The sequence below is a fragment of the Scophthalmus maximus genome, chromosome 14 (assembly GCF_022379125.1).
Source record: "Scophthalmus maximus strain ysfricsl-2021 chromosome 14, ASM2237912v1, whole genome shotgun sequence".
NCBI lineage: Eukaryota > Metazoa > Chordata > Actinopteri > Pleuronectiformes > Scophthalmidae > Scophthalmus > Scophthalmus maximus.
The window spans coordinates 9051062-9065054 of record NC_061528.1 but is presented as its reverse complement, the minus strand read 5'-3'; the positions used below and the strand labels follow the sequence as shown (position 1 = coordinate 9065054).

The 13993-nt window shown below is 42.3% G+C and overlaps 2 protein-coding genes across 7 annotated transcripts in view; one reads left to right on the top strand and one right to left on the bottom strand.

Moving 5' to 3' along the window:
• Positions 1-65: 65 nt before the first annotated feature.
• ofd1 (OFD1 centriole and centriolar satellite protein) lies at positions 66-8195 on the top strand. Of its 2 annotated transcripts, XM_035603700.2 has the most exons (23): positions 66-219; positions 337-445; positions 559-762; positions 863-931; positions 1024-1051; positions 1127-1234; positions 1329-1462; positions 1638-1811; positions 1962-2068; positions 2167-2286; positions 2610-2683; positions 2803-2894; positions 3096-3285; positions 3958-4088; positions 4247-4358; positions 4702-5412; positions 5653-5809; positions 5921-6012; positions 6649-6777; positions 7009-7169; positions 7272-7442; positions 7540-7610; positions 7968-8195. In XM_035603700.2, exons 2-23 carry the CDS (start codon positions 350-352, stop codon positions 8011-8013), a joined length of 3177 nt encoding a protein of 1058 aa, XP_035459593.2. In that variant the 5' UTR covers positions 66-219; positions 337-349; the 3' UTR covers positions 8014-8195. The 2 variants fall into 2 exon arrangements, 1 of the variants encoding a protein (XP_035459593.2); XR_007032101.1 differs by lacking the exon at positions 7968-8195 and having other exon boundaries at positions 7244-7442.
• Positions 8196-8256: 61 nt separating this feature from the next.
• The window catches only part of gpm6bb (glycoprotein M6Bb), a 28059-nt gene continuing 22322 nt past the window's right edge, over positions 8257-13993 (bottom strand). For 3 of the 5 annotated variants that reach the window (XM_047337174.1, XM_035603709.2, XM_047337172.1), the window contains exons 3-7: positions 13766-13922; positions 13365-13533; positions 13144-13217; positions 12977-13042; positions 8257-10514 (exon numbers count right to left, since the gene is read on the bottom strand). In XM_047337174.1, coding sequence (XP_047193130.1) covers positions 10365-10514; positions 12977-13042; positions 13144-13217; positions 13365-13533; positions 13766-13922 — 616 coding nt within the window. In that variant the 3' untranslated portion in view covers positions 8257-10364. Of the gene's footprint in view, positions 10515-10974; positions 12518-12976; positions 13043-13143; positions 13218-13364; positions 13534-13765; positions 13923-13993 lie in introns of those variants that run through there. The other 2 variants (XM_047337175.1, XM_047337173.1) reach the window with 1 other exon arrangement.

The window sequence follows — 13993 nt, the reverse complement described above, 5'->3', positions numbered from 1 at the left end:
ATATACAAATAAAAAATTAAAATAAAATGCCTGCGCCGTGACGTCATAACGGTGGGTCAGTCGGATTTAAATGTCAACGGCACACCTCCCGAAAGTGACGCTATCTGGTCGTCAGGCTGGTACGTGGATATGTTGTGATTGTCGCTGTGTTGGACCCCCGTTGCAATGATTCATGGAGAAGAATTAAAACAGCAGGTTTTAAAACAACCCTAACACCAGGTAAGGATACTGTGAAAGTTGTTGAAAAGCGAGGTCTTATCTGTGATCTGTAGCCGTCCGCGTTAGCATCACTGGGCTCTCGCCTGCTTTGTGTTCCTCCTCTGTCGAATCCTGCAGAGACTCTTCCGTCATGTACGCGACCAAGGAAGACACCCTGTCCCCGGACGAGCTGAGGAAACGACTCTATCAGACCTTTAAAAACAAGGGCGTGCTCGACACACTCAAAGTGAGTCGCGCTACAGCAACGTTGCTTCTGGCTCTTGAAGTCTTTGATTCTGCTCCTCGTGACTTTGGGATCTTCATTCGTCTTCTCTTTCCTTCTCTCCTTCCGGGGTTTAGACGCAGCTGCGGACTCAACTCATCCAGCAGTTAAGACCCCCGCCTCTGACCGGAGGAGAACCGGGTCTCCGACCGGTGTCTGTGAAATCGGAACCCCTCCTGGTCTCGGCCTGCAACAGCATGGTGGCCGACCACCTCCGCACCTCGGGGTACGAGTACACCCTCTCCCTGTTCTACCCTGAGAGTGGCCTGTGCAAGGAAAAGGTGAGCATGGCGACTCTGCTTTTCAGTAATTCACAGTAGCTTTAAAAAGAAATGTTACTGTTGTAAATAAAGATTGTGATAATCTGGTCCATTTTGGCAGGTTTTCACAAAAGAAGACCTCCTTCAACTTCTTAGATTAAGTCCCGAATCAGACCTATACAAATTCCTGGTAAATAATAATATAATTTAGCGTGTATGATATTTTACTTTTTCTTACAAATAAAGTGTTCTCAGTAATGATATGTCTTTTTTTTCTTCCAGTCTTCAAATAAAGACAACAATGATAAAGGTATGTGCAGGTTTTTTTTGTTGTATTGTCACCACCTCCTTATACAGATACATCAACTGTATCTTTGTCTCGCAGGGTTCCTAGTCAGTCTTCTGACACAGCTGACACACCATCACACTCCTGGCCAGTGCCGTGATGCCGACACGCAGACAACAAGCATAGCAAGTCATGGAGAGTCTCTCGGTATGCTGAACTGATGTCTTTCTAATTGCGTCACATACACATATGCCTTTCAGTGCATCATTTTTTATTGTTTTCTTTTTGTCTTTGATAACAGTTGAGAAGATGAAAATGATTGATCAGGAATATGAGAACAGTAACAGTGGGGACAAATGGTTTTCATTCCAATCGAAACTGGCCGCATACAGGAAAGAAATGGAAGCACAGCTGCAGGCAGAAATGAACACAAAGGTTCTTTTTTTTTCTTCAAAGTTAATAGAATATAAAAATTGTCTGACCAACCTGCTTCATAATCATATCTGCAATAAACAACATTTACAACACAACACGGATATGAATGCTGTATTAGAAGGGCCTTATATGTGACCGCTAATGTGAGTGCTCCTGTTTTTTTGGGGTTCTTAAGCTGCAACATTTTAAAGATGTTGAGATCACCAGGGTGAGGATGGAGGAGCAATCCAAGTTTCATAAAGAATTTGATAAGCTGAAACAAGATCTGGAGAGGACGTATGAAGTGAAGAGGAAGGCACTGATGGACCGGGAGAAAAATGCCATTGATCGTTTGCAAAATCAACAAGAGGTAGAAGAGATGAATCTTTAGCGAGGCACACTTTTTTTTTTCAATTGTTAAATTGTGGGAGGCTCTCAATGTCACTATTCATTGGCACAGTTGTCAGTTGCTTCAATCTAAGTCTAATGCTACTGTTTTTGCATTTGTCTTTTCTTTCAGATTGAAGAAAAAAATTTGTACATGCAAAGACAATCGTTGCTGAAAGAAATTGAAACACTGCGAAACCGAGAAAAGGATCTGAGAATGAGAATGGAGGCCTTTGAAAAGTAAGAGCTTTTCATTTCAACTATTCAGTTTAGTGAAGGGGAGCTATGCCCTCTCATGGTGACCACACGGGTTCATTACTGTTACTGTACGACACCAGGACTTGTCAGATGCACGAGGACAAGGTGAAGACCACTGAAGAGCTGCTCAGGAGGAGAGAATTGGCCGTGAAGACCATGGAGGACACATACGACCAAAGGCTGAAGAATGAACTTTCCAGGTAATTTCCTTTATTTATTCATTTTTCAGATTTCACACATGTAGTGTCATTCATATTGTCCGTCCATTCTGATATCATTCAAGTTAATAAATGTGCTTGATAGAGGCACTTAAACTCAACATACTCTATACTCATATCAGGCCCGAAAGTGTGAAAGTATATAACCTTTAAAACCTATAAAAATAATTCATCATCATCGGCCTGCTGCCAGCAGCCACGACTACATGGTAGAGGATCTGATCATCCACTTTGAACGTACGATGAAAAACATGGAGACATCGATTTCTTTTGAATTGTCAGTCTCATGTCTTTTATACAATTAGGTATCAGCTTGAATTAAAAGAAGACTTCATCAAGAGAACCGAAAAACTAACGGAGAATGAGAACCGGAACAAAAGTGAGTATATTTAAATGAATACATTGTTAGCTTCTTACTGCCTCCTCACTGTTACTGCCACAAGAACAGTTACTTTCTCTCTGCAGCTCAGACCTACTGACATATTTCTTTCTACCCAGTGGAAACTGCTCGTATCCACAGGGAGTCGGCAGGTATTGATTCCAAATTGGAGGAGCACAGTAGAGCACGTTCAGAGCTGAGGCGGCTGCAGGTAAGCAACACCACCCCAGTCACCCAACAGTGCTCACTTTACCTTATTCAATGGTCATCTGGCGCAAAACAAATTGAATATGCGTATTCAGGCAAAACTTTCACTCAGTGTGATGTGATTATGTCGACCGTCTAATTGATTAATTCAATCTTTAGCTGTATTTTAGCATTTCTTAACATGGCTCTTTCTGTTGTTGTCCAGGTGGAGCTAGACACAGCCCAGCAGCAGATCCCTCTGCTGACCCAACAGAAGGAGCTGTTGAGAGAGCGACTGGAGACCATGAGTGACTACCCCGGCTTGAAGAGAGAGAAAGCAGAGCTGCAGGGGCAGCTGCGGCTGCTGAAGAACCAGCTGGATGAGGCCCAAGAGGAGAATCGGCTTCTCCATGCAGGTGAGGAGCGGCTGCTCGGTACCTCTCAGGACTCTGTAATAATACACAGCACAACTGATTCCTTTTGTGGCTGGGAAATGTTTTAATGTCTCAGTCTTGAGAAAAAAAATGTTGTTGCTTTTTTTTTTAATAACTGATGAATCCAGTTCCCACAGAGCACTTGAGACGGGGGCTCATTTTGAGCTGTGGGAGATGTAGTGTACTGTGGAAGCATTCATGGTCTGTGACACTGCTCCAGGCTCAGCTTTTTGAATGGGTCTTGTATGCCAATGTGGGGCGTCTGTGCCGTGTTTGGAGCTTTGCAGACAACTCTCTAAGGCGGGGTGGGGGGGGGGGAGTGGAGTGAAGGAGAGCAGAGACAGAGAGCAGCCTTTACCCATGGCAGAGAACCAAAATTGTACCCCTCTTTAAGGGATACACTGTTTTTCCTGCCGGAGTGCAGCGGACCTCTCTCTTCATCGTAAAAAAGAAACTACAAGGTGCTAAGGCCCATTTAAGATCCACACATCCAAATTTGTGTACTATAGCATTTAAAAAAAGGTCCATCTTGAATCAGAACTACTTTTGTTTATCACCATGTTTTTATCAGAGTTACCTCACTGACGTTAAAGGGGCATTGGGAAATAGGCTGTGCTTTCAGGTGACGTTTTGACCCCTATAACTCTCTCCCAGATTTGGGCAAACCATCCAAAGAGCAGCTGGCCTTGCAGACGGAGCTCCGGAGGTTGCAGAGCGCTCGCACACTGGACGAGGAAGAGTTCGGCAACCAGAAACAGGTGTTGCAGGCACAGCTCCAGAGTGAGGTCAGTCATAGAGTGTGGGAAACTATGTGTTCTTTTTTTTTCATGCAGTTTTGGTTCTCACCTTGGAAAAATGTGTTATTACCCCTTAAATCTAAAGGGACTTATACATATTTGTGTAAATTATGCCTTTTCTCCCTGTGATGTCCTGTCGTCTGCAGGTAGAGCACTGTGCCCAGCTCAAGGTTCAGCTGATGCAGTGTGAGGAGAAGTCCCGGTGGATGAAAAGCCACACTGAAGATGTCAAGATGCAGCTTCGCCAAACACAACAAGGTACGCCGTGACGTCCCATGCGTGTTCTCCACATCTTGGTGTGATTAGTCGCTGCCAGTTGAAATCTTAAAAAGAGGAAATATTTCCCAAATTTTAAAGACCTCAAACTTGCTCCCTTTGTGTTTCAATTAGCGCAATATCAATTTTGATATTTAGAAGAAATAAAGCCATATTACAGTAGTAGCAATCAGATATAGGTATAAATGCATGTAAGTAGTTCTTAGAAATTAGCTTGGTAAACCTTTTTTGGTGGTTGGTCTTCTGTGTTCTTGCTCAACGCTCCCCTTGTCTGCTTCTCTGTTTCTTTCCTTTTCTTTGGGCATGACCCACGTGATCATGGCAGCTCTTGAGAATGAAGTGCTGCGTAACCCCAAGCCCTCGCTCGTTGATCGCTCAGTGCTGGAGCTCAGTGCGGACAAGCTGGTTCCACCTGACATCTACGTGGACACGGCTCTGCTGAGGGCCAGGGTGGGTTACAGTGATATCTGTGAAGCAGGCGGGCCCCTGCGAGGACATAGGGCTCCTTGGAGTGACTCTCCAGACTCAGACGTGGAGCTGGTGGCCGAAGAAAAGGCTCAGACGCAGGAGCTGATGAAGGAGGCTGAGACCCTGGAGGAAGCCTACAGGAACTACCAGCAGAGGGCAGTGCACTCCACTATCTCACACATGCTTCCCCCAAGAACCCTTTCCCCACAACAACGGCATCGTTCTCATCGCCCCAACTCTCCTCCAAGAACACACGTCTCACACCACTCTCACACCCAGTACCCCCGCAAATCACACAGACCACTGTCTCCCCAAACTCTTCGAACCCCCTCCCCTTCAACCTTTGACTCCAGAAACACCTTACCACCCGCGCAGCCAAAAGTTACCTTCTTAGAAGCCCAAGACCATCCCCAGGCCACAGTTTTCACTGAGCACAGTCTCCATTCATTGAATGAACTTCTGTTTCAAAGAGATGGACACATTCAGGATGAAAGCCCTGCTCCATCCAGACATCTATCCTCCACACCACACTCCTCCAGGAAAAATCTTCAAAGAGAGACTACAGAGGGTATGCTAAAAAAAAGTTTTTATCCTGTTTTAAGACTTCAGAGACATTAGGAGCTGAACAACCTCTTTAACTTTACCTGCCAAGAAAAAAACAATGAAATAGTCTCATGTTGCACATTTGACACACATGAATTTTATTAAAGTTCCAGAACATGAAAAACAGTTTAAACATTCAAAATGGTCTTTGGATAATCATTTACCCCCATAATGGTGTCTAACATAAAGTCTTTGCCCCCGATAGAAGCAGTTGTGTCTCCAGTGGTGTTCTCAGAGCTGTCGTCTGACGGACAGCTCCCTCGTGCCCCCGGCAAGGAGACCGTGACCTCAGGTGACACTTCCTCGGAGTTCAGTTCCCCTCGCAGCCCACAGCTCAAGAGCACAGCACGAGACCAGCACAGGTACCATCTGCCATGGCTTTGGCAAGGACAGTACATGCTTTTCATACACTACATAGAAAGAGATTGTGAATATGTATGCTTTCGTCTTTCTTTCTTTTTTTTTTTCTTCAGTCCACCAAAGATGCAGCCGGTCTTCACCAGCTCGGAGTCTTCCCCACAACCTGACAAAATAAGCCTCGAAGATCTCACAGGGATTTTGTCAGGTACTCTGGACTAGTATTTTCCTCACCATTTCAGATATAGCCAAATGTAACTCGGTCGTCATAGTTATCATACTTTTTTTGAAACCACTGATTCAATGTATTGTACAGTTTAGATTATTCTACAGTCTCCACTCTTCAAATACAGTATGATGTTGATGTGGTCGACTGGAGAAGCTGTTTGCGTCATTGCTCCAGACTTAAAAGTGTTGTTGAGGAGAATTGCGATCAAAGGGGAACCGTGAATCGATTGCCACATGATGTGCTTTTACAGTCCTACTGCGTGACTTGTGACTCAGAGTGTAGAGCAGAGATCACATGCCCTCTGGGTTTCCATCAGTTTCGGTGTGACTCATCTTTCTATACAATATATTTTATTGTATTTGCTCTTATTGTTTTCTTGTTATTAATTTATTCAAAAGCCCAGTAATAAAATGCGGTATATCCGGTGTGGAGGTTTAAGATTTTTGAAAGGCTGCTTTTTAATGAGTGTGTGACTGGCCTCCAAAGTGTCCTCTCAGTGGCCCCCGCACAATGGTGAAGATGAAGGGCAGCTGATTATGTATTCCGTGCTGGTCCTCTGTCCCTGTTGCATTATGGTGCAGCATAAAAGATCTCTTTGTGCGTGTCTCCCTCCAGAGCCCGGCCACATTCCAGAGCTTCTCCTGGACACTGCCGTCCCTCTCACTGAGGAGGCCCCTGATGGCCCCGCTGTCCCCCGCCCACAGGACCTCCCAGAAGACCCGATGGACTTGCAGGGCCAGCCGGGTAAGTCGTTATGCCTCCTGGTATTGATGCTAGATTGTGACCCCAGATGACAAGAAGGGCGGCCTTCTACTGTAAGCCCTAAGTCAGAAAACCTGCTAATCCTCTACTGGTTACAATCAGTCTCATGGATCGCCTACTCCTACTGTAACCAGTCTACAGCGTTAACCAAAATAGAGACAGGAAGTTCACCATTAAATGACAACTGACTTCACTCTATTTGTCTATTCTAAGTCCCGGGATCCGCGGGTGAGTCTGTTAGGGAAGAAGATGAAGAGGTAGAAGTGCAGAGGTGGGAAAGGGAGCGAAAAGAAAGACAAGAACGAAGGCAAAGGGAGCAAGAGGAAGCCAGAGAGAGGGAGCTCCAACAGCTTGAAATACTGGAGAAAAACATGGTAATGATCAACTTGCACCATGTTCTTCTAAAACTGATCTTTCTGATCTTTAATAATTTGTGTCTGCTGAATAGTTTCTGACCGTGTCTGTGTTGGGACCAGCTTTTGCAAGAGGTGGAGCAACCTGGAGAAAAAGAAGAAGAGGATGAAACAGGGATCAAGAAAGGAGGAGATGAAGAACAGAAGGATGATGTAGAGGAGGCTAAAAGTGAAAATCCACTGGAGAAATACATGAAAATGGTCCTGGAGGCAAAGGAGAAGCAGCGTGCAGAGGTGAGTTGCACCAAGTTGTCTGAGACTACAGTAAAACTTTGACCTGTGTCTTGAACTGGTTGTTTGTTTTATCGTTTAATTTTTTATTTTTTCCCAGAGCCCTGGAAGAGGAGAAGCCGGACATACGAGCCCAGAAGCCAAGAGTTTGTCTGAGGAAAAAGAAAACAGGTAACTATCTCCCACACTGTTCTTTCTATATTGACATAAACCTACTTAAATTACATGCTTTCATGTATCATCTTTTTTTTCCAAACTGAATATGTTGAAGCACAGAGACTGAAGAACAAAGAAAGTTGAACTGTCCAATCCTTACCGTCTGGACTGTATATATAAGCCAACATGATCCTCTTTCTCAAAAACATGAAATGTCTTTCGTGATTTCTCATCTCATCTTTTATGATGTTTTTATTTGTTCTGGAAATCTGTTGTCTTAAGGATGACTTAAATGAGAAATTCTTTACTAATTTTTCCTTTTGTTTTCCATGTCCCTCGAGGCTCTCACTAACTTGATTTATGTTTTCCCAGCATCGCAGCATATTCTCACAAGGATGAAGATGATGATTTCTGGTGAGCTGGACTTTCCTGACCGCCGTCATTAACTGAAGATTTATACAAGCCTCTCTACTCTTGTACTGTTGATGCATTTGTTTTATACTTTGTTCAAATGTTGCTTTTTAATATGTATATTTGACACTTTTTTTTATTACATTGATTGTATATGTATGAATAAATCCTACGGTACATTTTTTTTTACTTGTTGTACAACAAACAACATTTCTATCATTCAAAAGAAGAACACCACCAAACAGAGAAATTATTTTCATTATTTTTATTATTTTTTTCCATTTTCATAAAAACGGTCAACAGGTCAGTTGAGTTGTGTCATAAAGGGATTTCCATTCAGACAGGATACTGGGTTGTTATCCTTCTGGTGATTGATAGGTAGTCTTTATTCTTTAGGGGTTTTTTTTCTTTTTGGTAAATTCAACAGGAAACGTGGCATAAAAAGATGAGATGCGATATACCCCAGCTTCATGTATATCTGTCATCTTTCATCTCGGCCTGCGTACACCTGCGGTCATCGGTCTTGTGGAGAACAATGCAGATTTGGTGCTACAATAGCTCACAGGTACCGTGTTAAAACACTGGGCAGAGAGTCACAATGGCTACATTTACCATTTAGATTGCCGAGAAGTTTTATAAATGACTGGTGGGTGATTCATTGTTTCAAAGTTGAATTAAAAGGTTTAAGCTTCAGAAATGTATGAGGAAGCCCTTGACATTCACAGAAAATACAGGATCAGGGAACAAAACAATATAGGACTAATAAAAGAAGCTAAGAAAAACATCTATAACTAATCAGCTACATAAAATTAATTAAATTGTAACTGGTTAAAAAGGATATAAACAGGCAAACACTGCCTACTACTGATATCAGTATAAATGACTGAACATCAAGTGTTGCTGCAGAAATGGTTTACTTCATGCAACAAAGAAGCATCAAGTTATCCTTGTAACTTAACTAACAGAAATACTGTAAAGGATTACATGCGTAATTAAATCAGCATTTTGACAATTGCACATCAAAAAAAAGATGCAAGTATAGAAAATTAAGAAAAAGAAATGTTTTTGTCTTGACAAAATTCTGACGTGTAGTTTACAGTTCGTATTTTAAGATCCGTTAGGATCAAGAGGTTTTCTCATAGTACCGATACACATGGGACATAGTTCTGTTTGATTCAGTCACTTTTCAAAATCAAGTAAATTCTAATATTTCATATGGTACAGATGTTACATTGGACAATGAGCTAAAACTGTTTAAAAGGGAGCAAGCCTCTGTCTTGAACCAAACATATGAGATATCAAATACATTGAATATCCAATGTCATTATTGGCAGCAGTCCACATTTAGCAAACTAGTTATTCTTCCGGGATTACTCATAAAAACTTAAATGCCACAATGTTGTGATGACGAGGAGCTTCTAGTCTGTGTGTGTGCTAGGTTTACTTTACAGCTGCCTAAATATATTTGTGTTTGAGGCATTTTACTTGAAGTGGGATTTTCCAACCATGATTCTACAAGGGGGAAGTGTTCCAGAGGCTCTAGTGCACACCTGAGGTAGTGTTAATGTAGGCCATGAAAGTTCTGTGCGAGCTTTGAGAAGCTGTGAAATGAAAACTTTAGAATATAGAACCGAATCACCGACATTCAACTCATCACTAATTGACAAGTCAAATAGTTTGGTACTTCAGTATGAAGATAACCGCCACTTTGGTTGCCAATATGCAACACTCTTGACGTGGTGCATACTCCTAATATTTGACCTGTTTCCTTGAACGGTGACTGACAAAGTAAAAGATCTTTTTGAAGTGTAACGGTCTTGTGTTAGTACCGTGTGCCACATTCAGACTGGATGTAAGGCCGTTCATGTGTATCATTCATCTGCATTTTTGATTGAAAAAAGGAAAAAGCACATGAAAAAAAGTAATACATTCCCTTGTTGAACAGTGTCTCAGAGAAAGAGAGAGCAAGACTGTGAAACAAACTCGTTGTTATGCGTTGTATAAGAATAGTGCAATGTCTCAAGCTTCACCGGCAAAAGCTGGTTATTAAAAAGAAAGGGCTAGAGAAAAAATGAAAGACAACACGAATACCAAATTTTTTTTTCCCCAAGAAAAAAATTTAAAATTTAAAAAAAACAGCATGGATCTAAAACACTTCTTGGCGAGTTAGTGCAGAAAGCAACACTGATGCATTAGTTTGTTAGGAGCCTGGTTAGTACTGCACAGCGTCAGGGCAGTTGGCAGGTTGTTTTAGCTGAGCATTGTCCTGGTCCAAAGTGGCCACAGTGGTTGGCCACAGTGTGTGTGTGTGTGTGTGTGTGTGTGTGTGTGGACTGTGAGTTTGAGCATGTCATATGCTTATGTGTAGGAATTGAGGCATTCCTTTGAGCGTGAGGTGATGTCCTGCAGCTCCCGCTCTTCCTTCATTTTGATGTCTTGGTAGGCATGCATTTGACTGGCGTCCTTAAGGTAGGCCCAGTTTGCTGAGAGAATCATGAGGAAGTGGATCTGGAAGAGAAGGGTGAGGTGGATGGCCGGTGAGCATGTCAGAGATGCAAAGCAAGCTACAGGAGTCAGAGCTACAGTTTCGTAAAAATCATAGACATACACGGACATAAAGTTAATCTTATCTTTAAAAAAGAAAAGAAAGGAAAGAAAGACCTAACACACAGGGATGACAAAAGACAACTGAAAAGGACGTTAAACAGTTATTGTAACATTACTGTTACAATCCTTACTAGAAGTGGAGTTGCTATGTTGCTATGCACAGTACTACAGAAATGGCACTTTTAAGGCGTGATGATGAGCGGAGGAGAGGAGGAGAGCCGAGAGTTGTACATGCCGCTGTGAAACGCTGGGGGTTAGTGCAAAGCGTGAGAGACTGACCCTGCTACACGTGCGTCTCACTTTTATTCTTCTCAAACACTTTTGTTTGTACGATTAATAAGAAATAAACCACGTAGGGATGTTTTTTTTGTAAACAAGATTGTTTATTTTATATAGAAAGTAAAAGCTACAGTCTTCATAAAACTTTTAAAGAGAAAATTAAATATTTGAAATATGGAGTATAAGTAACTATAAACAGATCGAAGAATCTGGGAAAATGTAAGCATGCAGGCTCAGTGTTAAGATCAAAACAAATGGCTCTTTAATGGCACTTTGAGAAAGAATAAAAAGGAAAATGTATGAAACAAAACATCAACTTCATAGCTGAGGCCATACCAGCATCAACGCTCATAGAAAAAGGAAAAAAAAAAACATACACACAAACTCTACTCTCAAAGAGGAGAATTTCTTCTTTTGTAAAATGCATGGAATGAAAGTTAGGCTTAGGGCGTCATGCAGAAGGATTCCCCTGGTACTGGCCTAACCCTTCATAATGTCTTGTGCTAGATATGTGCAGTTACTTTGAAATCTACAAAATACACAAATGGTCACCATAATACTCATCCGCATAATACAGTTGATGAAAGGTTGTTGTTTTTGTTTTTAGTTAAGTTTAGGAATCTAACTCGTGACAAAGGAAATAATACTGAATGTTTTCTGCGTAACACTTCATGGTTTCATGGCACCAAAGTTTTAAGGCTGAGCAAATAAACCAAAGAGATAATAAAGGACAAGGCACTTGGCCACTGCTACTTTGCCACTGCAGCTACTTCTTTTACAAATGTATCACTAGCATTCACCTTCACCAAAAAATACTAATCTGGCAGTCAAAAACATGGAGCCTGAGAACACCTTCAATATTTGTCATCAGATTTTGGAGAATACAAATTACAGTAGTATATATTATGTATACTTTATATCTATAAGGGCTGAAGGGTGACGTCTATATCCCTGACCTCAGAAATGTCTCATTTCTAATTTTGTTTAAAAAATTTTAAATTATGTGTTACAACCTCCACAAATATTTTATGCTTCAGAAGTGCCGAAGGAAAGTGCGCACGAATTTGCATATCAGCTCCGACTGCAGTCAACTGACGTTCATCCTCTTATGCAAGGTGAAATACTGCATGCTGATTACTGTAGTTTTATTTATTTTTTTCAAAATCAGCTTCACATGGTAGGAATATAAATAACACTGGTGTGGATTTCTAGCCGTGCACATTTTCATAAAAGTCTGATGGTGACACATTCCTGTAAGTCAGTGCCAAGGAAAAGCAGAACGAAAACCAGGCGACTCAAACCACCCCCGCTCTGAAGACAACTTTCATCAGGTGTCCTCAGACAAGCAATATCCCTGGGTACCAAATGCTAAAGGAAACATGTCAGCTATTTACACATCATGTGATTACTAATGGAGAAATATTGGGTATTTTTTCTATTCTCAGTTTTTTTTTTTTTTTTTTTTTTTTAGTTCATTTGTTGTCAGTGGCAACTGTCTACTCAGCACAGCCTCAAACGCTGTGCCGTGCTCCTACGGCGCTTTTTTAAAACTTAGTGCAGCAGTCTTCTCGACTCTTAAACTTCAAAACAGCAAAGTTATAAGTGGTAGCCATCATGTAGATCAGCTGGTGGAAGAGAACAGAGAAGGTTGTAAGAGAACATGCCGGTGACCTCCTTGTCACTACAGTACTGTGACAAGTTAGTAAAGTGACCAATCATTTTTTCCAGGAGTAAAATAAAAAGTAAATGAAATAATGTCATTATATATTATAATAGTCTGCTTGTGATTTTGTTGTTCACACATTTATGATTCCCATAAAAGCAGGTCCAGACTGCACCTTGTCACATCCATCCTAAATTTAAAAACAGGGCCACATGCATCTAAGCAGATGGTAAACAGCAAATGGAACTGGAGCTGAGGAAAAGCCTGTGTAAATAGTCCTTAGCGTGGTTACATAAACCATATGGGAATGACAAGAGGACCAGTTCACACACGATCTGTTGATACAAACCATGCAAAGATGGGCTAAAGGAGAAAAAAAAAAAAAGAAAAAGAAGAGCGGAGAGACTGGAAGGAAACTTACCAGAGCGATCACAGTGGCTCCTGCCCCAGCGCACGCTACGATGTACAGGTGGTAGGACAGGTAGAACTGGAAGAGGACACGCAAGAGGGATTATCGTCCGGTTTAAAAATGTGATTTTACTCATCACCCACTGCCGATGTGCGAATGAAAAGGGGACGGCAACTCACCTCACTGGTGTTGCAGATGTCACCTAGTGTGGTTCCGCAGGCCTTGCCCGGCGTGGCATTCCATGGGATGATTCCTGTTGCCGGGAAATTCAGAGTTTACTAACCATCAAACCTTTTCACTGCTATGACTGGAACAAACCGTCTACTCAGTTGATGCCAACTGAGAACAGAGCGCAAAATGATGAGATGTAATTCCACACGAGGATCCGCTACTCTCTCACCGTACTGACGGACATCCACGCAGATGGAGTCGATGTCGGTGAGGTTGGCCATGGGAGACCTCATGGCGGCACAGGTGGACCACATGTTGTAGAAGAGGAAGACCGGCACAGCGGAGAAGCCAAACACGCCGAGCCAGGCCACGCCCAGGATGTACGTGAGGAACACGAACTGAGGACGCGATAGATGGCACAATGTTAGCGTCACAAGATGATAACAAGATGTAATGATAACACTCTCCTCCTCATCCTTGTTTTCCTAACATACTTTGTTGCTATAATGAACATAAACATCTCAATCCTCTCATGTAATTTATACTTCCTCTTTTTTTAAACGGCACGAAAGCAATTTGTGTATAAGGAATCAGGATTACACACACAACGGGGTGGTGGTAGGAACATACCATTCCACTGATGCAGCGTCCGCAGATGGTGGTCTTGAACTCGCTGTGCAGCTCCTTGACTGCACTGGTTGTGTAGAAGCCCTCGGCCAGCAGGATGATGCCGTACAGGAAGAAAAACGACGCAACGCCGTAGATGACATACTGCATCAGCTGCACTCTGTTGAGGAACAACGCCACACGTAAAGCAGATGCGGTGGGTTCCACAGAAACAGTTCAGCAGGTGTTTCG